Below are 27037 nucleotides of genomic sequence, written 5' to 3' on the forward strand. Positions count from 1 at the left end.
TTTGATGCCATATTCGGTCAAATGCTAGAGAAACAAAGGACTGCAGATGCTGGAATCTAGATGAAAAACACGATGATGCTGTAAGTACTCAGCAGGCCAGGGAGCAAACAGTCAAATGTTGTTTTAATGCCGTGGGAAGTTACATATACCTCACCTCTGGAATTCAGCTCCTTACCCATGTTTGGACAAAGTCTGTGATGAGATCTGAAGCGAGTGGTAAACTCTAAAATGGGGTTCAGTGAGCAGGTTATTGGAGAGCAAGTGTCACATGATAGCAATGATGAAGATATCTTTCTTCACTTTACTGATAATTAAGAATAGATTGATTGGGCACTATTTAGCTGGATTAGTTTTGTCCTGCTTTTTTTGAATAGGACAGAGCTTGCAATTTTTCACATTGTCAATTTGATGCCAGTGCTGTAAATGTACCAGAACAGTACAGTTGATCATTATTGTTAATCTCAATAAATTTTGAAGAGAATAATTTGGAGAGCAGGTTTGGTTTGGCCTTCTTTAATAATCACTCCTCCTCGCCCCCCCCCCCAAAAAAAAAGTTCTGGAATGTGTGACTTAGCTTTAACCTATCACATATTTTGATCCAATTTTCAATCATTTTGCTTTTTCAGGTTGTGGTGGAATTGTTACAGCCCCAAAAGGAAAGATCCACTCACCACACTACCCTAATCCTTATGGGATTAATGTGGATTGTTCCTGGGTCATCAGTGTGGATAAGCACTACAGCATCTTCCTCGACTTTTTGGACTTTGACCTCGGAGATCAACAATCATGTCATTCTAACTATGTAGCTGTAAGTCCAAAAAATGCTATTAAATCCAGATTTTCCTCATAAGGGAGTTAGGTGGTTCAAGAAGGAGCTTTAGTATGGGTTTGTTATTTCTAAAGTTTAGGTGATTATTCATAGATCAGCATAGCACATAAATGCATAATAATTGTCTGCTATTTCAAATTAGAAAGCTCGCCAAGTTTTTCTTCATGGATATCTAATTCCAAACTATTCTGTTTTACACTCAAGCAATTAGGATCCTTCACATATTCTGATGTCAAAATGAATTTCAGTGGGGATATTTCGTTTGCTAAGTTTAGCCTATTTCCCCCTATTGTCTTTGTAACCTGAAACTTGTTACTGTATGGTTGATAAGTTATATCTCTGGTTTAACAGGAAATCATGAGCATATTGGTGTGAAACTAGATCTTGTGCTCCACAAATAAGTTATAAAGAGATTAGAGATTTCTAAAAAGCATTTTCTGCTGAATGTTTATGCTCATTATTAGAACAGATGTCAATGCTGGGGAACTGATTTTTTTTCCCAGAAAATTTGTGATTGATAGAGCCAAATGCAAAGTAAGCCCTCTTCTACTTCAATATTATGTTTCACCTCCAAGCTATTGGACCAGCATGAATGACTTAGTCTTATACGTCAACCAACATTATAATCTTTTCATATTCCCACCAAAATAATGATGGAATAATAACTGAAATGTTGAAGGCATCCCGCATAATTGGCAGCACTCAAGGATAAAGAATCAGAACTAACATTCCAGGTTGATAATTTATCGCTAAAACTTTTCATTTGGGTGATTGATCTGCTTCCATCTTCACAGATGCTGCTTGATCAGCTGAGCATTTCTATTCCAGATTTCCAGCAATTGGGCTATATTGCTTACTATGTAATTGGTTCAACTGTTGGTATATTTATAGTGCAAGTTTGTGCTAATTGGGGAATGGGTTTAGGATGTTTTCTCTTATTTAGTTTTTTTAGTTAAGCAATAGTAGCTGGAAGTTTCTGCTTTGGTTTTGCATGTTAATGATCAGTAAAATCAGGTATGGAATTTCCTGATATTCGCTCTGAGCACTGAAACAGAGTCTCTCCCCTATTGTTTCTGCCAGACAAGGGAATGTTGTATTACATGTGCTCTGTGTTATACCTGACCTTAGATTACTTTATGCTGATGGATACAAAAACTGGAATGGTAAAAATGATCAGTTATTGTGCTGGAAATTCTCACTATGATTAGCACCAAATTAACCCAGAACAAGCAAAATTAGGAAAGAGACTCGATGCTGATTTTCAGAACTAGTAAGGAAACTAAGTGATCACTTAGTTTGCAACAGTTGAAATGAGTGTAATTTAAACCTGACCTTATATTGTTTGGAACAGTGTATAAAATGTTACACATTAATAGTTTTTGAGTTGCATTTGAAATGAGATCAGTAAAGTTAATCATGGCTGGGTACTCTACCCCCACCCCACCCCCTCCCCCTTCTTCATTTTGGCTCAAATGTGTTAATGTGCCAGTTCATTTTCAGCATCATGTAGACGGTGTTTAAATTTAAGCCTTGCTATTGTGTTATATGGAATATACCTGCACTTTACTCTTACAGACTAAAGATAAAAGTTAATTGTAGACCCATAGAGACACAAAACAGGAAGTTTCTCTGGAAATGATTACGGAGGCTACATCCTCTAAGCCTGTTTTCAGCATTGTCTTAATTATATCTTTCTTTGAAAAAAATAAGTTTTTCACACTATGGAATCCTGCTTGTTAAAACATAAACAGGGTTAGTGATTTTATTTTGTTCTTCCCAATTGTCAGCACACAGAGAAGTATGCAACTAAATGAATTTGAGATTTAAGAGATCACATAGTTAATAAAGAGTCTTCCTGCATTCTCTATGGATACTATTTTTGAATCAGTGATGCAGTTGCAGAGTGCTTGAGGGGCTCACAAAAAGGAGAGACAACAGGCTAGATTATTTTAGGTATATGTGTACCATATGTTTGGAATATCTTATGTAAATGAAAGGCAATGTGGTCACTGGGAATGGTCATTGCATTAGTTAAAATGGAACTGGAAAGCAAGCTTAGCAATTAGAAACATATGTTCATTTAGCAGCTGTGCACAGTTAACTCCTACTGATGGCCAACATGTATCTTTTAGAGGTTTATTTCTTATCTGTGCAGCATTTTGATAAGCAGTTTGTTGCTTTTTAGAGGTAGCATTAACTGAAGGCTTGATGTAGCTCAAAGATCTTTATGATAATAGATATGTAAAGGAACCTGAAAATATTTGGAAACAGTACTGAACAGGTATATTTTCACTGCAACAAAATATATTATGCTGATGTATTTGGTATTAGTTGGTGAAACTTTAACTTCTTAACATTTTATAGTATGTGAACTAATCTAACCAACCGACAATTTTGAGCTCAACAAGCTGTCCTTCACTTTTTGAGTATAATTAAACCTTACATGTTTTGTTTTTTTCCCCTTTTATCAGTGTGGGAAGACTGGTTTCCAAGCGTTTACAAAAATACAAATGTGTATTTCAGGGGCACTCTTTTTATAGGAGAATTGTTTATATGGCTGCACATATGCTTGTGATATATATCTAACAGTCCACATAATTCAATCTGAAATTTTACCTCTTAAAATGTTGAACAAATGACCGGTTTGTTGGTCACCAAGAGGTAAATATGGGTGATTGTCAGTTTTACTTTAATCTATGTGAGAACAATCTTTGTTTTTCCTTCATTGATGTTTTGGTAAGTGTGTGTCTGAGTCAATTATCTCTTTTATGGCTGTGTCATTTATTTATTTCTCATATTTTAAATCCCTTATTTATCTCTGTATTTTAATAGTCAATGTACTATGAAAGAAATATTCACTCCAAGACAGTCTCACTGTAGTCAATCTTCCTAAGGTCAAAGTCAGGTAGTCTCACTGTAAAAACTACAACAGGATCTTCAGTGGTGTAGTGTTGCTGCATTTACCTTAATTAAAATAACAGTTGTAGTAAATCACCAGGCTATTACTCTACGTTTTCAGAACCCCATAGTAGAAAATGTTCTTTGCCTCTACTTCCAGTCTAAAACTATGTAACACATTGTTGCCAGTAAGTTGTACCATTTACTGGGTTCATCAGATTGGAAAAGTATGGATAAAGTAAAAGGGAATGAGAGCGCAGGAGAGGTTACTGAAGTCTCCGGAATAAAAAAAGTAAGACAGAAAGTTTAGAAAGAGATAAGAATTTAACTTCAGGCAACATAGAGACAAATTTTAGAAGAAGGGTGGTGAACACAGGGCTGAAGGTGTTATATTTGAATGCATGTAGTATATGAAACAAGGTAGATGAACTTATAGTGCAGTTAGAAATTGACAGGTACAACGTTGTGGGCATCACAAAGTTGTGGCTGAAAGAAGATCACAGCTGGGACCTAAATGTCCAAGGATACACATCCTATCGAAAAGACAGACAGGTGGGCAGAGGGGGTGGGGTGGCTCTGTTGGTAAAAAATGAAATCAAATCCTTAGCAAGAAGTGACATAGAATCCTTGTGGGTAGAGTCAAGAAACCGCAAGGGTAAAAAGACCCTGATGGGAGTTATATACAGGCCTCCAAGTAGTAGCCAGGATGTGGGACACAAATTACAACAGGAGATAGAAAAGGCAGTTAAGAAAGGCAATGATTGTCATCGGGGAATATGCAGGTAGACTGGGAAAATCAGGTTGGCACTGGCTTCCAAGAGAAGGAATTTGTAGAATGCCTACAAGATGGCTTTTTCGAGTAACTTGTGGTTGAGCCCACTAGGGAAAAGGCAATTCTGGATTTGGTGTTGTGCAATGAACCAGATTTGATTAGGGAGTTTAAGGTAAAGGAACCCTTAGGAGGCAGTGATCATAATATGATAGAATTCACCCTGCAGTTTGAGAGGTTCGGTGTTGGATCCACTACTTTTCATGTCACATGTTAATGATCTGGATGATGGAATTGATGGCTTTGTGGCCAAGTTTGCAGATGATACAAAGATAGGTGGAGGGGCAGGTAGTGTTGAGCAAGCAGGGAGTCTCCAGAAGGACTTGGACAGGTTGGGAGAATGGGCAAAGAAGTGGCAGATGGAATACAGTGTAGGGAAGTGTATGGTCATGCACAGTGGTAGAAGGAATAAAGGCGTAGACCACTTTCTAAATGGGAGGTGAATTCAGAAATCAGAGGTGCCAAGGGACTTGGAAGTTCTAGTGCAGGACTCCCTCAGGGTTAACTTACAGTCAGTAGTAAGGAAGGCAAATACAATGTTAGCATTCTTTAGAGAGGAATAGAATATAAAAGCAAAATCACACTCCTATTTCTTAGCCCAAGGTTGCCTCCTCACCTTCTCAATAATTTGTTGAGTACCAGCACCTCCTTGAAAGTATAATTTTAGGAGGAGTAGACCCCTCAAACCAGCTCTGCCATTCTAGAAGATCATAGATAATCATATCTTGACCTTAGCTCTACTTTTCTGCTTGATCCCTATCACCATCAATTCCCTAAGGTCTAAAAACCTATATCACTCTTGAATATACTTGATAACTTTGCTTCCATGACACTATGGGGTACAGAATTCCAATGGATTCCCAACCCTTGAAGAGAAGAAATTCCTCTTTATTTGAGTGTCCCTTTATTCCAAGGGTGGCACCCCTCTAGAATCCCCCCATCAGAGAAAACAGCCTTTCAACTTTTATCTTGCCAACCTCCCAGCCCCTCAGGATCTTATATGTTTTGATAAAATCACAGCTCATTCTTCTAAATTTCTGAGACTTTATGCCTAATCTCCTTAATCTTTCCTCAGAACATAATACCTTCTTATCTGGATTCAATTTAGTGAACCTTCTCTGCACTGCCTCCTTCCCTAAATTAAAAAGATCAATTTTTTATATAATAGTCTTGCCAAGGTCTTAAACAGTTGTTTAAAAAAAATCACTACTTCTGTGCTGCATTCTCTTTGCACATTAAGGTCAAAATCCTATTGTCCACAGGGGCTTAATCTTGAAAATAGTTAGTGGGGCAATAACTGACCATGATCTACTTGATAAGCAACAAAATTGAATCCAGTAGGTTATAGTTATGAAATGAGTGTAATCTTTCTGTCAGTGGGTTGCTTTAGGAACACAAAACACCATAGTGAAGAACTTTTACAGTGTGTTGAGCAAGAGATGAAATTGCTGGAAGCAATCTGTTTTGTATTTTAGTTCAAGGATAAAATTTGTAGCCTCCCCTTGCTGGGCCTCTGCAACCCTAATATGGAGTTTGTTCCAAAGTAAATGCAAGCACCCTTTCTTAAGCTGGTTGCATTTACAATTGAGTGTCAGGCTCAATATACCAATTGAAAATTTGACTTATTTGAAAAAATAGTTTTGTCTTGTTAGAAATTCAAGTAACGATTTCTAAAGCTGGGAGGTTTTAACCAAATACTGAGTTCTTTTGGTAAACTTCATACTGCTGAGCCATACCTATTTCATTAGAACCAAATCATTTAACTGTGGAAGCAAATTATGCAATTTATCCCTTTTGTTTCAGTCAGCCTTTATATTCCTCTTGTTCTCCATCCTTGACAATAAAAATGATCAACATGTTTGATTCATTTTGTCTTCTGGAAGAAGTAAGCAAATAATTGTTTGTTGCTTTACTACGATTCAAAGTAAATTTCTTACCACCAGGTTTTATAACATGTATTTTTAATTTATTCTTTTCCACGTAGAGGAACTTAAAATAATCCTATTTTTTGTAAAACTAATCTGCATTTGGTAGCATGACTTTTCTGCACATGGGAGTTACTTTACTTCCAATGGTTAATGTTTCTATTCACCTTTTTATTTCCCTAACTTTAGCTCCATATTTTATAATAGCTTATTAGCTCTTTGACCTTGTTTAAAATTTCCAGATCTTTTTCATTTTTTTACTCCATGCCAGAATACTGAAAATCTCTGCTGTTTATACAAAGCACGAAAGGTCCAAATAACCTCAACCTTACTGCATTTATTTTAATTAAACTAGTGGCCATTATTTCTGATGGAACTAGCTATAGATTTGCATTTTAACATAGAACAGTACAACATAGGAACAGGCTTTCTGCCCACAACGTCTTCACTGAACACTTGGAGTGTTGTGTGTCTGTAATCCATTATAGCAAATGTAAGTTGGACAATCTTAGCCCAAGATTTCCTCCATATCTATATAAGTCTATGATCTGTTAGAGCAAACTAATATTCCAGTATGCATGGACATCAGTCTGGATTCCATATCTGCTGAATTAATATTAAATGAAAGTACAATGCATCCAAAATTATTAGAATTATGTTGACAAAGCTCTCTCCATGTAAATTCAAAACACAACAGGGAAAGGACCGTGTTGAATCACTCAGTTTCTGTGAGAACAGACTCAATACTTTACATCTTACAAGTGTAAATAGTTAAGATTATAAAAATCTGAATATATAAAAAGAAAACAAAACTTCCAGAAATTATTGCACTTACATTGCAGAGTAGTCAGGTTTTATGATGATCCTATATCAGGGTAGGAAACTATGAACTATGTGAGTGAAGTGTGCATTCTCCTGAACTGGTCTCGGGAGCTGGGTGCAGTAGAATTAATAATCTGTCATCTGATTTTTTCAGAATACCCAATGCTTTGGCATCTGGCTCACAAGGTTTTTTTCTTTTGCTCCCTGTATAAAGACTGGGACCAAATTTCCTACACTCCCTTTAAGCTCACCAAAGCCCCATTCCCACATTTCATTTAAGCTCACCGGGGCCCTGTTCCCATGCTTCCTTTAAACTCACCAACCCATTCACTGGCTCCTTTTAAATTTGCTGAGGCTAGGTTCCCACACTCTTTTTAAACTCCCTGGGGCATTGTTGCCACACTCCCTCTAAGTTCACCTGGTTCACTGGAAAATTTTGTATACTACCATGTCACAACTTTTTAAAAAAATGTGAATTAGAAGTATGTTAGAATATTAACAGGAATTACATCCAACAGGCCAGATAATTTGCCAGTCCTATGCCGCCAAAGTCCAGAGGATTCCAGATTATCAGAATTTTACTGTATCACTTATTGGTACACAGCAGATAGTGAACAAAACTGTTTATTATAGAAGTCAATGGTGCTTCCATTGATCCAACTGCTTTTTAGTCAGGAGTTACACATATCCTAACTTCCCATCTGACTTGATCTGGACACCAAGTTTTTTATTCCAAAAGACTGCTCTTATTTGCACTTTTCAGATTTTAGATACTTGTCACTTTAACTGCATGCTGCTGTCAACTTGTTCTTGGTAGTTTGTACAACAAGCCAGTTCTCTTGCAAGTTAAAACATAGAACATGGAACAGTGCAGCGCACAGACAGGTCCGTTGACTCACCATGTCTGCGCCGACCACGATGCCAATTTAAACTTATTCCATTTGTTTGCATGTGATGTATACCCCTCCATTCCCTGCCTGTTCATGAGTCTGTCTAAATGCCTCTTAAACATTGCTTTCATATCTGACCTCCCCTGGCAGCACATTCCAGACACCTACCACTTTCTGTGTGTAAAAAAAAAATTGCCTCACGAATCTCTTTTAAACTTTCCCCCTCTCACCTTAAACCTCTGGCTTGTAGAGACCTTGACTATCTACCCTATCTATACCTATCATTATTTTATTTATATATGGTTCCCCCACCCCCTGCCTCCCCCTAGCCTCCAATGCTCCAGAGAAAACAATTCAAATTTGTCCAACCTCTCCTTTTAGCTAATACTCTCTAATCCAAGCAGCATCCTGGAGAACCTCTTCTGCACCCTCTACAAAGCCTCCACATTCTTCCTATAGTGATGACCAGAACTGCACACAACACTCCAAATGTGGCCTAACCAAAGTTTTATACAACCACAACATGACTTTCCAACTTTATCCCCCAACAAATTCTGTAGTACAAGCATGCTGTACTCCTCCTTTACCACCCGATCTACTTTTGCAAACTTACTAATCAAGCCACCTACATTTTCATGCAAATTATTAATGTATATTATAAATAACAGTGGTCCCAGCACTGATGCTTGTGGAAAACCACTGGTCACAGACCTCCAGTCAGAAAAACATCCCTCTACCACTACCCACTGTCTTTTATAACCGAGCCAATTTTGGATCCAATTTATTAATCCCATGTGATTTACTCTTCTGGATTAGTCTACCTTGAGGGACCTACTAAAGCCCATGTAGACATCTCCTGCCCTACTCTCATCAATCATCTTCGTCACTTCCTTAAAATCTCAACCAAATTTGTGAGACAGGACCTCCCCTGTACAAAGCCATGTTGACTATCCTTAATGTCCATGCTTTTCCAAATGAAAGAAAATCCTGTTCTGAAGTAGCTTGGTCAGTACTTTTGTTTCTGTCCGTCTCTGTCAGATACCTTTCACAGTATCTGCACCACTGCACATCCTTACTTGGGCCATACCGTTTCTGCTACTGACTCTTGATTGCATTCCTGAGCTGCCCAGACCAGTTCAAGAGTCAGATGTCCAAGTGAACCAATGGTGAGAGTGGGAACAGGATGTACCTGCTGCCAGCTGCCCAATGTCTTTTTCAATCCTCAGCTCCTCAGCAGGAACTTGAGGAGCAGGTGTGTAGAGAAATTGCTCATAGTTGTTAGAATAATAAGGTTGTATTAGTGGGAGATGTTAAACTTCCCAGTATTGACTGGGCCACCCAGTGTGATAAGGGACTGGATAGGGTGGAATTTGTGAAATGTGTCCAGGAAAGTTTCCTGAGTCAATTTATAGAGGGCCCAACTCGGGAAGGAGCAATACTGGACCTCATCTTAGGAAATGAGGCAGGGCAAGTAACTGAAGTGGCAGTCAGGGAGCACTTTGGCTCTAGTGACCATAATTCTATTAGTTTTGAGATAGTGTTGGAAAAGGAAAGGACAGGTCCACAGGTTAGCATCCTAAACTGGAACAGAGCTAATTTTGGGGGAATTAGACAGGATCTAGCAGAGGTTGATTGGCTGAGACTGTTTGAAAGGAAAGGAACGAATGGCAAGTGGGAGGCTCTTAAGAGTGTGATCTGAAGAGTCCAGGAGCAGCATGTTCCTGTTAGGGTGAAATATAAACCTGGGAAGTTTAGGGAACCTTGGCTGATGAAAGATATTGAGACTCTGGTCAAGAAAAAGAAGGAAACATACATTGGATTTAGGAGGTCGGGGACAAGTAAATCCTTTGATGACTATAAAAAAGACTAAGAATACACTTAAGAGAGAAATTAGGAGGGCAAAGAGAGGGCATGAGATGGATCTGGCAGGTAAGGTTAGGGAAAATCCCAAGAGGTTCTATAGCTATATTAAGAGTAAAAGGGTGGCCAGGGAGAGAGTAGGTCTCCTTCGAGATCAGCAGGGCTGCCTATATCTCGAGCTGCAGGAGACAGGTGGGATTTTTAATTAATATTTCTCCTCCGTCTTTACTGAGGAGAAAAGAGATACAAGTGGAGATGTTTTGGAGGACATTTATATTACCAGGGAGGAGATAATTGCAGCCTTGCAGCGCATTAAGGTGGATAATTCTCTTATATAAATAACAAATAACAAGGGTCCCAACACCGACCCCAGCAGCACACCACTAGTCACTGGCCTCCATTCTGAGAAACAACCTTCGACCACCACCCTCTGCTTCCTACCTCAATTTTGAATTTTGAGCCAATTTTGAATCCATCCAACTAGTTCTCCCTGGATTCCATGGGACCTAACCTTCCAGACCAGCCTACCTTGCAGGACCTTGTTGAAGGCCTTGCTAAAGTCCAAATAGACAACATCTGCTGCCCTACCCTCACCTACGTTTTTGATTACCTTTTCAAGAAACTCTAAAAAGATTCATCAAGCACAACATTCCATGCACAAAACCATGCAGACTCCTCCAAAGCAGTGTCTATCCAAATGCTGGTGGTCCCTTGGAATTCCCTCCAGTAACTTCCCTACTACTGATGTTAGGCTGACCGGCCTGTAGTTCCCTGGGCTGACCAAGTACATCCTCTGACTTTGTGGGAGGCTAGAGTAGAAATTGTGGAGGTCCTTGCGGAGATATTTGCTTCATCGTTAGCCGCTGGTGAAGTTCCTGAGGACTGGAAAGTGATTAATGTTGTTCCATTGTTTAAGAAGGGTAGTAAGGACAAGCCAGGGAACTACAGGTCGGTCAGCCTAACATCAGTAGTAGGGAAGTTACTGGAGGGAATTCCAAGGGACCACCAGCATTTGGATAGACACTGCTTACGAGGAGTCTGCATGGTTTTGTGCATGGAATGTTGTGCTTGATGAATCTTTTTAGAGTTTCTTGAAAAGGTAATCAAAAACGTAGATGAAAGTAGGGCAGCGGATGTTGTCTATTTGGACTTTAGCAAGGCCTTCGACAAGGTCCTGCATGGTAGGCTGGTCTGGAAGGTTAAGTCCCATGGAATCCAGGGAGAATTAGTTGGATGGATTCAAAATTGGCTCAAAATTCAAAATTGAGGTAGGAAGCAGAGGGTGGTGGTTGAAGGTTGTTTCTCAGAATGGAGGCCAGTGACTAGTGGTGTGCTGCTGGGGTCAGTGTTGGGACCCTTGTTATTTGTTATTTATATAAATGATTTGGATGTGAATACACAAAGGTTGATCAGTAAGTTTGTGGATGACATGAAATTAGGAGGTGTTGTTGATAGTGAAGAAGGCTATCATAGATCACAGAGGGATCTTGATCAGTTAGGGAAGTGGGCCGAGGAGAGACAAATGGATTTCAATACGGATAAATGTGAGGTGATACATCTTGGAAAGTCAAACCGACATAGGATTTATGGTAGGATATGAGGGAGTGTAATGGAACAGTGGGACCTAGGAGTACAAGTGCGTAGTTCATTGAAAGTGGTGTCACAGGTAGACAGGGTGGTGAAAAAGGCACTTAGCATGCTGGTCTTCATCAGTCAGGGCAATGAGCATAGGAGATGGGACATTATGTTGCAGTTGTATAAGTCATTGGTGAGGCCATACTTGGAGTACTGTGTACAATTTTGGCCATCCTGTTAGAGGAAAGACATGGTTAAACTGGAAAGAGTGCAGAAAAGATTTACAAGGATGTTGCCAGGACTAAATGGCCTGAGTTATAGGGAGAGGTTGGCCAGGCTAGGTCTTTATTCCCCGGAATGTAGGAGAATGAGGGGCGACCTTATTAGAAATGTTTGAAATTATGAGAGGCATAGATAAGTCGGATGGTAACAGTCTTTTCCCTAGGGTAGGGGAGTCCAGAACTAGAGGACATAGGTTTAGGGTGAGAGGGGAAAGATTTAAAAGGGACCTGAGGGGCAACTTTTTCACGCAGAGTATATGAAATGAGCTGCCAGAGGAAGTGGTTGAGGCAGGTAAAATAGTATCAGTTACGAAGCACTTGGATAGGTATATGGAGGGGCGGGGCTTAGAGGCCATACAACAAGAACACAAGAAAATAGCAATAGGAGTAGCCTATCAGGCCCTTCAAGCCTGGCCCACCATTTATGCTGGACTCAAACCTCTTCTGTGCCATTTCTCCATGCACCTTTATTCCTCAATCTATCAAGTATTTATCCAGCTCCACTTTAAAGACTTCTATGGCACAGATTTTTCAGGGCAATCATGGTAGTTCAGTGTAGAACTGGCAACATTTCCCTGCCACCAATTTTGCAATTCCTGTTTCTGTGCATGTTCTGAGCACTCTGGCTGCTTCTCTCCAGTCATTTTTTCAATTATGCTCTGACATTGGACTGCTCACTGAGTACTGAAATGAAGCATGAAGTTGTGGAAATTCCCAAACAGTTTGACTGGAGAAATTTTCTGAAAAATTCAGTAATTTAAAGGAAAGACTGTGAGGGACCAAGGTAAGCTTAGTTAATTAGTATTATTTTTAATTAATTAAGTTTGGTTAATTATTTTTAGTGTTCTGCATATTCAGACACATTCAGAAACATTCAACGTTTTTGGACAAATTTGACAGCAAAAGGGTGTGGCTTAGTTAGCAGTCTTTTTTTCTCTGCTGTTTTATAGGGGATGTCTTGTTCTGGTCTCCCCAAATGATGATATTTGCACATGCAAAGTCTTGTCACCAAGCAGAGTCTATCTATTGAGAATTCATCTAGCACTTTACAAATGGTTGACACCAGGGGATCTATATAAGCTAAATTCAGACTTTCAACTTAGATGAGCACTGAGTATGAGCACCCCTTTGGTTAACAGGAAATTCTGGGTCCCTCACTCAAATGACCTACTCTTATACCATTCTGACTGCCACTTATTGTTATCTATTCTAATCTCCTTAGCTGCTGTTGCTTTCTTTCTAGGTCTATGATGGTTCAAATGAAGCAGACCCCCTGCTGAGGAAGCTGTGCGGAAACATAGTTCCAGGACGGATCACCTCCAGTCACAATGTAGTCTATGTACATTTCCGCTCACAAAACAGTTATGACCATAGAGGGTTCATGGTGCAGTTTAACCAAGGCAAGTCCAATCTAAACTTTTACTTCAGGATTACCAGAATTTCACCCAGAACACTCTGCTTTCATCTTGCATTTTGTTTACAGTGTGTGGGTCCTATATTGTGACCGATGATATTGGTGGAGCTATAACATCACCTCTATATCCCAACAACTATTCAAACAATCAGAACTGCAGCTGGATAATTCAAGCCCAGAAACCATGTACGTAAATCTCTCTCTCTTATGATGCAGTCAGTTTCCTGTGTTTTTTGTGAACATATTGCCAGTGCCAAGTAAGTTTCTATGGCGTGTGTTTTGTGGCTCAGGAAATTAATCATCAGCTCTGGTTTATTTCAGTTAACTGTACTGTTCCTGACAATTGTTTATTTCAACTAACTTACTGCTTATGACACATTCAGCCCATTCCCCTTCTCCTATTTCCCTGTAGCCCTGCAACTTAGTCTCTCTCACATGCCCATCAATTGCCCTTTGATATAAAAACAGAAAATGTTGGAAATACTAAGCAGGTCATGATGCATCTGTGGGAAGAGAAACATAGTTAATGTTTCAGGTTGAAGACTCCTCTTTGATTCTCTTTGCCACTTACTTGACTACCATTTGCCACACAGTCACAGAGAGATCATGCAAAGTCCACACTCTTGCCAATTTCTACAGATGTACAGTGGAGAGCATTCTGACCATCTGATATTGTGGCTCCAATGTGCAGGATCAAAAGAGGCTGCAGAGGCTTGCAGACTCAGCCAGCTTCATCAAGGGCACAACCCTCCCCGCCATTGAAGACATCTTCAAGAGGCTGTGCCTCAAGAAGGTGGCATCCATTATTAAGGACCCTCACCACCCGGGACATGCCCTCTTCACATTACTACCATCAGGGAGGAGGTACAGAAGCCTGAAGACCCACACTCATCGTTTCAGGGACAGCCTTTTCCCCTCCACCATCAGATTTCTGAACAGTCCATGAACACTACCTCATTATTCCCCTTTTGTGCTATTTATTTATTTTTGTAACTTATAGTAATTTTTATATCTTTATGTCTTGCACTGTACTGATGCAGCAAAACAACAAATTTCACGACATATGTCAGTGATAATAAATATGATTCTGATTCAGACAGCACTGTAGGCCATGATCAAATTTGTCTCTGGATCCATAAGGTTGCAGTTCACATGAAGGGTCTTGACCTGAAACATAACTGTCCATTTCCCTCTGCAGATGCTGCCTGACCTGCTGAGTTCCTCCAGCATCTTGTTATTTGCATCACCAGTTCTCATTTGCCTCCAAAACTGTAGATTATGGTTCATCCTGATCTAGAAACTTGGGCTAATGTCACAGTGTATGACTAAGAGATTGCTAATTGTGGAAGGTACTGTTAAGATTGTGTTTGCCATCTAAAGTGAGCATGAGTGACCCCCAGCTTTATTCAAAGAAGAGGAAAGCTATTCCCCACGTTCTGGCCAATAGTTATTCCTTAAATTACATAAAGCAAAGTATCTATTCATTAGATGGTTACTGCTTGTGGGAGTTTGATGTGTGTGTCACATTTCCTACACCATTCCAGTGGTGACTGCAATTCATTAATACTTCATTGTTTCAGTGGTGCCATTATCTTTAGAAGTGTAAGCCTATCTTTCAGAATCAGTTCACAATTTTTGAGCTCCATATATTTTATAAATTCATATGGAATTCTAAAAAAATTGCAGATGCTGAAAATCTAAAATAAAAATAAAAAATAGTGCAAACAATCATCAAGTCAAGTGTGTCACATACCAGCAACAAAAGAAACAGACTGAATCATGTATAAGTGTTAAAACTATTTTATTAATAACTACTTATGATAATAAGGAAAATAAAAGTAAAAATGTTAGAGTGTTAGATGTAAAAATGTTAGATCTTAAACATTAACCCCAAAAACTAAACTCATAGTGTGTGTGTGGCAAATTCTCAAACTCCAAGTCCAGGAATGGTTCTCAAGGTTCAGTTCAGCAAGCCATAAGGTGAAACGTGAGCAAAGGCTTCTTCAACAACCACCGTTGACTGAAGACAAAACGTAGAGGGAAAATAGAGAGTAATTACGAAATCCAAATGTTCTACTTTGGAACTCATACGACACCTCAGTGTCTACTCAGCAGTGACTACTCCACCGCTTTCTTCCAAAGCATCTGCCACCCCGAAAGGCACTCGAATCGTGGCTGTCCACACAGATACCTGTTTCCTTCTACAGGTTAACGACAAAGTGGACTCCACCGGATTATTCCAAAAATCCATATGTGGATTGTAGTGACAGACATAAGTACTGTTTTTCATCCATCGATAGAAACTAGCAGGTCTCCCTCTCCCCCTCTCCCCCTCTCCCCCTCCCCCCCTCCCCCTCTCCTGACTCTGACTGTCTACTACAAAAACGTCATTACGTCCTTTAACTTCTGTTGACGTAAGGACGCCACACACACACACACACACACACACACACACACACACACACACACACACACACACACACACACACACACACACACACACACACTACTGTGCTCTATCTTAAAGGGACATTCACCAATAGTAACCTAGTCCATAACAAGTGGCATCTGTGGAAAGAGAAATAGAGTTAAGGTTTCAGGTCCAAGACTGGGAGAGAGAGAAAGGTGGAGCAGGAATAGGTAGAACAAAAGGAATATCTGTGACGGGGTGAGAACAATTGGGCCAATGTGGCAGTTAGCAGTACAATATGTTTCTTTGTCTGTGTTATGTGTTGATATTAACAGGGCTGTGGGATATGCTCAGCAGACCAGTCTATATTAGAGAAGAGAGTGAAACAGAGACAAAATCACAGATAGATGGCAGAATACTGGCAGAATTGCCCATTTCTGATACAGACAGAAATAAAGCGAGTTGTCTAATGTTGGAAGCTGCAAGTATTCTGAAAAAAAGAATGCAGGAAATGCTCAGCAGATCATGTAGATTAACTGAATTTAAATCCAGAGCTGCAATGGTGGAATTTGATCTCTAGAATTGTTAGTACAGTACTAGTTTGGTAATTTTAGTGCTGTACTGTTATTCCTTGAACTTACATTGGGCTTTGAGGTAACAGTATCAGAAGCCTACTTTTACTGTTTATAAATACATGATTATAGATTGCGAGTAGCTTTGTAATCAATGAAAATTAAAACTAGTGATTACAGTATATAATGGTGATTGATTCAACAGTTGCACTACCTTAGAATGTCTCCTGCTGGAGGAGGCACTTGTGTGGCAACTATTAACCAGACTAAATGTTGTCCATATCATCTTGTAGGCTGGTACATGGGCATTTCCTGAGGAGTTTTGAATGAAATTGAACATTGGGCAATCCTCAAAAGATTCCCGTCTTAGAGATAAGTGCCAACAAGTCTCATTTTGTTGCCAACCAGTGATCTCCTAACACCTAAACCTCTGCCCACTGCCACTTCCTGATCAGGCAAGGAAGTTAAAATCAACAGGACCTGGGTGGGTTGAAATTTGTCTTTCCACTCTGTATCCCAGAACTCATTTCAGGTTAAATTTAGAGCCTGAAGTAACCTCAGGACTTACTGCTGAGAACAGTACTTACATGTTGATATAACATATTTAAGCAGTGGATAAAATTATTAACTTACCAAATTTATGATTGTGGAAACTTGTTTGAAAGCCAGTGAAAGTGTTCCTTTCACTGTTTTTGGATCAACAAAGGTCTGTATCTGTAGAATAGCAAGACATTTCCTGTGAATAGAAGGTAATGAAATAATTTGTGAAAGGAAATGTAACTGCTTATGATTGCCACGTTATGGCTTTCTTCAGCAATAATTCTTCTTTTATTCATTTCTCATGTGAACAGTTAACCATGTTACAATATCGTTCACCGACTTTGTAATTGAAAACAGTGTGGCAGACTGTTCAGCAGATGTTTTACAAATCCTGGATGGGGACAACTATGGGGCACCTTCTGTTGGTAAGTGCAGAGTTGATTTTTTAAAAAATTCTGTAGTGATGGTAACAGCTAAACAAATATTCTTTTATGGAAATCATAACAGTGGTTACTATCAAACTGTCTTTAAGTTGCATATGAATGAATTCTGAAAACCTACTAGAGAGGAGTATTAAAGTTTACTTAAAATTAATTATCAGCATGAATGAGAGTTAGAATTATAGAGTCTAGCACAGATGGAGACTACTCAGCCTGTGAAACTAGTTCTATCCAGCAATTTTTCCTTTGTGCTCCAAATATAACCAATGGCCTTTTGAAAGTTCCAAAGGAATCTGTTTTTGCTACTCTTTCAGTTGCTGCACCCCAGGTCTTAACCACTGTGCATGAGGAAAAAAATACCTTCTCATTTCTCCTCTTATTCTTTTACCAGTTATATAAAATCTATGACCCCAAGTTATCAATTCTCTTGGCAGACAGAACAGTTGTTCATTACTTTCATTATCAAAATCCCTCATAAATATCAAATATCTCAATTAGGTCTCCTATTCCCTTCTGTATCCTCAGGAGAAAAATTCAGGATTCTTATTAGATTTAGTGAAACCTCTGGAACTTGTTAGGAGTTAAAACATTAAGCTGTTTTTCCCAGAGTCTTACATTATGTTTGACATATAGGAATTACATGACTTTTTTTTCTCCATATATTCAACTGGATTTTGTTCTCAGCAAGGAGTCAATGAGCCAGCCATTAAATATGTATTCAGCTGTCCATTGAGTTATTATAGCATTTGCATTGGAACTGACAGACTGTAGGCCTCTAACCCTCACACTCTTTGATTATACTTCCTCATTCACCACTTCCTGGTAGGGCTTTTTTTGAAGAAGTAACCAAGAAGGTCAATGAGGCAGGGTAGTAGGCATAGTCTATGTGGACTTCGGTAAGGTCATGGATCAGGTTCTGGATGGTAGGCTGCTGTGGAAAGTTATATTGCATGGGATCCAGGGAGAGCTGGCTAATTGGGTACACAATTGGCTTGATGGTAGGAAGCAGAGGGTGATGGTGGAAGATTGTTTTTTGGACTGGAGGCCCGTTACTATTGGTGTGCCTCAGGGATCAGTGCTGGACCCATTGCTGTTTGTCATTAATATCAATGATTTGGATGAGAATGTACAAGGTGTGGTTATTAAATTTGCAGATGACACTAAAATAGGTGGTGTCGTTGACAGTGAAGATGGTTATTAGGATTTATGAAGGGATCTTGATCAGCTGGGTAAGCATGCCAAAGAATGGCAAATGGAGTTTAACTTGGATTAGTGTGAGGTGTTGCATTTTGGGTGGGACATTCACAGTCATCAGTCAGGCCGTGGGAAGTGTTGTAAAACAGAGGGACCTAAGAGTACAAGTATATGGTTCCCTGAAAGTGGTGTCATAAGTAGACAGGATGGTGAAGAAGGCTTTTGGCATGCTGGCCTTCATCAGTCAGGGCACTGAGTACAGAAGTTAGGATGTTATGTTGCAGTTATACAAGACATTGGTGAGGCCACATTTGGAATATTGTTTTCAGTTTTGGTCACCTTGCTTTAGGAAAGATGCTATTAAGGTGGGAAGAATGCAGAGGAGATTAACAAAGGTGTTGCTGGGACTCAAGGGACTGAGTTATGGAGAGAGGTTGAGCAAGTTTGGACTTTTTTTATTGGACCATAGGAGAATGAGGAGTGTTCTTATGGAGGTGTGAAAAATCACAAGGGGCGTGGATAGGGTGAATGCAGTCTTTTTCGCAGGGCTGGGGAATCAAGAACTAGAGGGCATAGGTTTAAGATGAGAGGGAAGAGATTTAGTAGGAACCTGAGGGGAAACTTTTTCACCATGAGAGTGGTTATTATAGGGAATGAGCTGCCAGAGGAAGTGGTCGAGGAAGGTACATTAACTACATTTAAAAGGTATTTGGACAGGTACATGGATAGGAAAGGTTTAGGGGGATATGGGCTAAATGTGGGCAAATGGGACTAGCTTAGATGGGAATCTTGGTCAGCATGGACCTGTTGGGCCAAAGGCCCATTGCCATACTGTATGAATCTATGACTCTGTTCCAAATTCTCCATCTCTGGGTCATCAGCTTTTGTGCCAGTGTCTGCAATGTATCTTCCTTTTACCTCCCCTACAGTTTGCCTTCAACCTCCAATAAAGCTGAATGTAAGCTCAAGGAACAGAAGCTCGTTATGAAAATGGAAAACACATGAAATGTTTAGCAGGTCTAATGTAGGGTCCTTAACCTGTAACAGTTTTTATTTCCACAGATGCTGCCTGACCTGCTGAGTGTTTCCAGCATTTTCTGTCTTCAGTACCTGCAGTTTTTTGATTTTCATGAACAGAACTTTGCCTTCCAATTAGATACATCACAGCCTTCCAAGACGCAGTATAGTAATTTAAGATAATGATTCTGCTACCTTCATTTGCATCTCCTTTGAGCCCTTCTATTATTTCTTCCTTATTCTATCAACTCCCCTTCTACTCCACAATTGTCAACCTTTCTGTCATTCAATCTCTTCTGTCTAATTCTCTCTTCACAGACACTGCCTGACCTGCTAAGTATCTCCAGCATTTTCTGGTTTTACTTAATTTCTTCTGCCTTCCAGCATTTACACTCCTCTACTTTTGTTCTTCCTCTTCTTCCCCTTTCCTTCTTAAAATTTCTATAGTAGTAACTTTTTCCACTTCTGATGAAAGATCTTAGACCTGAAGTCTTTTCTGTCTTTATGGCTACTGCCCAAGCCACCATGTACTTGCAATATTTACTTCAAAAAGCTGCAGATGCTGGAAATCAGAAAATGCTGGAAATTAGAAAATGCTGGGAAAGTTCTGTAGAACAGGCAGCAGGTGTGGAAAGAGAAACAGTTAATGTTTCAGGTTTAAGACCCTTCATCAGAACAGATGCCTACCCTGCTGAGTTTTTCCAGCATTTTCTGTTTTTATTCCAGCATTAACTGTTTATTTTATTTCAGCTTTCCAGTATTCACACTCTTCAGCTTTTATTTTGCCTGAAGGAATGGCATTTTGCCGTAAAATTTACTTTTCGGTGCCAGGAAGATTGTTAGGTAGTAATTACTAACCCTCACACCTTGTAACTATTAAGTAAGATAGAAATGGACAAATCCTATTTTTAACTAAAAAGGGAAAAAACCTGCAGATTCTGTAAAGATGAAATAAAACTGGTAATTCTGGTAATACTCGGCAGATCAGGCAGTATCTATGAAGAGGCAACATAGTTAAATGTTTCAGGGCAATGACCATAGGAATTGAGAAAAATTAGAAATCAAATGTTTTAAGTTTGAGAGAAAGGGAAGAGGTGGAGAGACCAATGGAAATATCTGGGAAAGGAGAGGACCAAGAGAGACTGTGTGGTAGTAGTGTCCAGAGGAGATATGGATAGAAAGAGATGCATGAAAGCAGAGGAGGAAAGGGGAGAATTAAACAGAAACCTCAAAGTAAACACTGAAGAAGCAAAGCACTGCAGATGCTGCAAATTTGACATAAAGCAGAGAATGGGGGAGGTAGTCAAAAGGTCAGGCAGCATCTGTGGAAAGGGAAACAATGTTAATGTTTCAGGTTGATGACCTTTCATCATAACCCAATACAGACCGAAATAACTGGTTAGGAAATTGTTAACTCCTAGTAATGCGCCAATGGAGACACAAAGGACTGCATCTGTGACATAAAAGGAGCTGCTGGAGGAACTCAGTGGGTCAGACAGCTTCTGTGGAGGGAAATGGACAGTCGAGGTTTCTGTCATTATCCTTCGTCTGGACTGAAAGAGTAGAGGAGAGATCGCCAGTGTAAAGAGGTGAGGGGAAGGGTGGGGCAAAAGCTGGCAAATGATAGGTGGATCCAGGTGAGGAGCGGGCGATTGGCAGATGGAGTCAGGTGGGGAAGGGAAAGGCAGAGAAAGCGATAGGAGCTGGGAGGTGATAGTTGGAATCTGATAAGAAAGGAAGGTGAAGAGGAACCAAATAAGGGAGGTATGGTGGGCAGATGGGAACAGGGGACCCAGTCGGAGGAGTGTGTGGGTGGTGCGAAGATGGAGTGGGTAGGGGAGAGGAAAGAAACTGGGAGATGGGGTCTGGCTTCGAAAGACGGGTATGCAACGGAGGATGAAGGGGGACCTGATAGAGGTATATAAGATGATGAGAGGCATTGATCGGGTGGATAGTCAGAGGCTTTTCCCCAGGGCTGAGATGGTGGTCACAAGAGGACATAGGTTTAAGGTGCTGGGGAGTAGGTATAGAGGAGATGTCAGGGGTAAGTTTTTTACTCAGAGAGTGGTGAGTGTGTGGAATGGGCTGCCGGCAATGGTGGTGGAGGCGGATATGATAGGGTCTTTTAAGAGACTGTTGGATAGGTACATGGAGATGAGAAAAATAGAGGGCTATGGGTAAGCCTAGAAATTTCTAGGGCAGGGACATGTTCGGCACAGCTTTGTGGGCCGAAGGGCCTGAATTGTGCTGTAGGTTTTTCTATGTTTCTATTTGTGTGTGAGAGGGCATGGGCAGATCAGAAGGAGAGAGAAAGGGACAGAGGGGGAGTGGATTATCTGAAACTGGAGAATTCAAAATTCATGCCATCAGGTTGTAGACTACCCAGGCGGAATATGAGGTGCTGTTCCTCTAGTTTGCATTTGGCCTCACACTGGCAGTGGAAGAAGGCCAAGGACAGACAGGTTGATGTGGGAAGGGGAATTAAAACGGCCTGCAAACAGGAGCTCCAGATGGCCATTGTGGAGAGAGCGCAAGTGCTTGGCAAAGCATTCTTCTATTTATTGGCCAATGTGCAATTAAAGAAAGAAGAATTCACTCTCTTCTGGTCCTTTTTCTATTAACTCTAGGAGACTCGTGGAAGTCTCATCAAAATTGAGCATCCTTGTAAAGTTAATTAGAGCAGACTGCTGCAGGAGCAAAATAACTCCTTTGTTTGCTACTAGCTTTATCATAGAACATCCTGAAGTGTAGTAAAGATGTTTTTACTTCATTAGCTCAAAAGAAGAGCAATGTGATGAGAATGAACTTACACTGTAAGACAATTGGTTAGCTGTAGTCACATGATTAGATTGGAATGTTAATTGTTTAGTTGAATAGTTAATGAATGGTTCTGAAGTATGTTGCAGAAACAAAGCAAATTCAGTTTAGTTTTAACGTAGAAGAAGATGAACATGATTAAAAATGAAGAGGCCACAGAGCTGTCCAATAGTTAGTATTTATCATTAAAAGGTTCTATTTTTCACTTTCCATTATTTTCTAAGTACTTGTTGCAATATTTATCTTTTTGCTACTGTCTCTGTTTGAAAATGTTCAGTATAATAACAAATCATTTATTATAACATAAATTTTATCAATGCAGGCTGCTTTTATCGAGGTAATTGGCATGTGGGGATGTAGATGAAAGAACCAAATTAAGGAAACAAAGAAAAGAAATAAAATAACAAATGAGCAAAATGAATGCAATCAGATTATTTTGCAGTTCCTTTAGATTTCGTGAGATTGTCGGCCAGATTTGCAGTAGGTTAACAACACTCACCATTTTTACTGGAGTACCACTTTACTGGAGTGTAAATCAGACAGTAATCACCGGAGAGCATAAGCACCCAGCTTAATGTAACAAGCAGCAAGTTGTTTTCGGAGGAGCCTGCTCTTCCAGAAACTTTGCTTTAACAGTGCTTCATTGAAAGTTTTAAGATTGAAATTAATGGAAAAGTCTGAAGATACTGTACCTATATTAGAGATTGTTTAAAAATAATCTCAAATTTAAAAGGGAATGATAAAATTGTCTAAACTGTTTTTTAAGAGTTGAAAATCTTTCCAGGAAGCTGAATAGATCTCAGTATATAAAGTCACATGTTAGCAGAGCAGATGACGCAAGTAATTAACATTGGAATCTAATCATGCAACTGTGGCTTACAAAAGAAGTATAGTATTAGTTCCAAAGAGGAGGCACATAAAGTTGCCAGAAATCATAGCAGGCCTAAGGATTGGGAGCAGTTTTACATTTGGGGGAAAAGGACCAAGAATTTGATTAAGAGAGGAAAAATTGAGAATATGAGTAAATTTCTAAGTAACATAGAAGTGGACTGCAAAAGCTTCTGAAGTATGTAAAAAGAAGACTAATGAAGGTAAATGTTAGGCTGCAAATAGTCAGACACTTGAGAATTTATAATGAAAAGCAAAGAAATATCAGGGCAATTAAACAAAACTTTGGTCTATCTTCACAGAAGAGGACATGAGTAACATACCAGGAATGCCAGGGGACCAAGAATCTAATGAAAAGGAGAAGTTATTTGAAATTATTATTAGTTTAAAAAATGCAGGAGAAATTAATGCTGCTGATAAATCTCTAGTGCCTAATAAACTGTATCACAGAGTACTAAAAGCAAATACCTTGGAAATAATGGTTTTCAAAATTCTACAGATTATGGAATGCTTCCTGCAGACTAGTTAAACCACTATTTAAGATAAGATAAGATATTTATTTATTAGTCAGATGTACATCGAAACACACAGTCAAATGCGTCTTTTTGCATTACTGAGAATGTGCTGGGGAGCAGCCCACAAGTGTTGCCACTCTTCCGGCACCAAAATAGCATGCCCACAGCTCCTAACCTGTACGTCTTTGAAATGTGGGAGGAAACTGGAGGACCTTGTGGAAACCCACGCAGACACGGGGAGAACATACAAACTCCTTACAGACAGTGGCGGGAATTGAACCCGGATCACTGGCGTTGTAATAGCATTATGCTAACCGCTACGCTACCGTGCCACCCTAAATTTGAAAAAAACTGGAAAAACAAAATAGGGAACAAGGGACCTGTTAGCCTGACACTAATAAAAGGGAAAATGCTAGAGTCAATTAGAAAGGATTTGCTAGGTGGACACTCAGAAAATATGAACAAGATTAGACCAGTCAACACGGCACTATGACAAAGAAATCCTTTGAATTTTTTGAGATTCCTCACCCAGGCTGGACTTGCTCTACAAATCCCTCTCCCCATTCCCACCACCTCCCCACATAATGTTAATTACAACATGGAAAGCACTCTGAATTACACAAGATAAGCAGAAACTATTTTTGTAGGTCAGCTGTGAATGCGGAACTGTTACCACTGAGCACAAATTCTGAGCCATTGGATTGTCAACTCCATTATCTGTATAAGCAATTGACATTCAAACTTTAATAGTGCCGCTGCTGCCAACAGTAAGCCATAAGTCTCACATACTTGTACTGGCAACTCACATAGCCTCCAAAATCGGATTTTCTTTTGAACTGAGAAACAACTCTGGATGCTTCAGGTTATTGCATAGAGTGGAATTAGCTGATCTTGGTTCCCTTTTTAGTTGCAGTAGGACTTCATAATAATCACTGTTGAGATTCATTTTGAGCTTGAATATCTAGCTTTTAACACTGATAGTATTCAACTGAATATAACTGATGAAAGTTCTGCTGGTAAGAATTAGTTTCCATGCTAGAATGCTTTGGCAATTTTCCATGGTCTTTGTGTAAAACAAGAACAAATTGTGCAATTTTAACTTAAAATTGCACTCAGGGCAATGAGCACCATTTGACTAAGTGTAGGGGGGCACAAAATAGTGTCTATGAACATTTTCAATGCTTCATTTATGTAAAATCTGATTATCACATGACACTCTTTCAAAGCAGAGTTCAGAGGTTTTCCACAGTGAACTACCCTATGACTTATTTCTCAATTATCATGGCAAGATTATTCAGTGACTAAACCATTCTTCTTTGTGGAGCTTACATTTCCTACATCACATCAATGAATGTACTTCAAGCTTGGCAGTAAAACACTTCGGGAAATCCTGAGGTTGTGAAAGAGGCTGTATATTTGCAAGTTTCTTTGCCTGCTCATTGTGGTCTGAAATCTGTTGTTGAATCATAACTAAGGGTACCTTTGAGGTACTGTAACTTAGTGGCTGAATTACCAGACTGGTTGGTAGACTGCTGCTCCAGAAACACAAGTTTAGGTCTCAGGACAGCAGCAGGGACATTTAAATTCAATTAATTAAAAAAAATTCTAGTTTAAAAACCATATATTAGTATTGGTAGCCACAAACGACCATGGAAGTACAGATTGCTGAAAAAATCCATTTGGTTCATTTTAGGGGAGCAAGTCTGTTGTTCCTAACCAGTCTGACCTGTCTGTGACTCCAGACTCACACAACAATAAATATCTGTTTTACTCTAATTTGAATGTGTTGAGATCCTTGCTCTAAATGCACAATTTGAAGTAGAATTTCAGCATTTTATGATGGGTGCAAGACTCACAGAAATCCATTTAGAAGTGCATTCACTTTAACTTCTCTATATTTTAAATTTCATTGACCAGTGATCACACACTGTTTCATTTGACAAAGAGTTTGTGCTTTATTATGAAGTGTGCAATATTATCATGTCGTATTTTATTCATCCTATAATGCTGTCAGGGCTTGGCTTTGTGAATTAATTTGCTTTTATGTATTATAGGTCGTTTTTGTGGAAATACCATCCCTCATCCAATCACGTCATTCAGCAATGCCTTATTTGTCAACTTCATCTCTAATGAGGTCAGCTCATTCAGAGGCTTCAGAGCAACTTATGCTGCATCAATATCAGGTAGGATCATAAATGGCTACCTTAAAAAAATAAAGAGATGCAAGCGAATGCAGATGCTTGAACATGGAGCAACAAACAATCTGCCAGAGGAGCTCAGCGGGTTGAGCAGCATTTGTGTGGCTGGGGGAGCAAGGTGGGGGGGGGGGGGGGGGGGAGTTGGAGAAAAGATTCGTCAATGTCTCAGGTCGAAACCACTCCTGATGCAGGGTTTTAACCCAAAACATTGACAATTCCTTTCTCCTCCACAGATACTACTTGACCTCCTCCAGCAGATTGTGCATTGCTTTAAAAATTAGGCATTTTTAAAAATTGGATTTTAAGCCGTTTTAGTGCACTGAATGGGAGTTGCATCTAACACTAACAATATATCAAACATCACAAAAGAATTGCAAGGTTGGAACGTCATGGCTTTAGGAAGTTGTTATTGTAGTTTGCCACCTTTAAACATTGTTAAAATCTGACAAGAACATTTTACAGGTGCTAACAGCTTGTGAATATCAAACATCACAAAAGAATTGCAAGGTTGGAACGTCATGGCTTTAGGAAGTTGTTATTGTGGTTTGCCACCTTTAAACATTGTTAAAATCTGACAAGAACATTTTACAGGTGCTAACAGCTTGTGAAACAGATAGCTGCCATGTCATTCGCTTGCTGATCTATCAGATCTCTCCTGACAGCCTGTGCCAAGGACGTGGGAGAAAGTAAGGGTGAGGGTCAGGGGGCAGTGAGTGGGCTATGTGGAGTTGGTGGATGCAGGGAGCTGAGTCAGGAAGAGTTACTGGTAGGTGGATCTCCCTGGTGGATGGTGCCCTGTGATCAGGGGAGGCTCTAGTCCCCTTGTCAGAGGTAGTCGTCAAGTACACAGATTGACAAGTTTGTTCATAGTACCCTTGATCTATCCAGGGATGGTTCAACACCTTTAAAAGATATGTCCTGGTGAGGGAGTTCACTTTAATTCACACATCTTCTCATTACTACTGTTGGGGAGGAGGTACAGGAGCCTGAAGACTCACACTCAATAATTCAGGAACAGCTTCTTTCTCTCCACCATCAGATTTCTGAATGGTCCATGAACCCATGAACACTACCTCGTTCTGACATCTTCTACAAACCCACTGACTCCCACAGTTACCTTGAC

At 39.7% G+C, this 27037-nt stretch overlaps 1 protein-coding gene across 1 annotated transcript in view; it reads left to right on the top strand.

The window, feature by feature from the left end:
* cubn (cubilin (intrinsic factor-cobalamin receptor)) overlaps positions 1–27037 on the top strand; it is a 264528-nt gene that overhangs the window by 84445 nt on the left and 153046 nt on the right. The window contains 5 exon segments of the mRNA XM_052016186.1: positions 627–808; positions 13153–13309; positions 13393–13509; positions 17157–17270; positions 25771–25899. Coding sequence (XP_051872146.1) covers positions 627–808; positions 13153–13309; positions 13393–13509; positions 17157–17270; positions 25771–25899 — 699 coding nt within the window.

Source organism: Pristis pectinata, chromosome 5, assembly GCF_009764475.1.
Source record: "Pristis pectinata isolate sPriPec2 chromosome 5, sPriPec2.1.pri, whole genome shotgun sequence".
Classification (NCBI taxonomy): Eukaryota; Metazoa; Chordata; class Chondrichthyes; order Rhinopristiformes; family Pristidae; genus Pristis; species Pristis pectinata.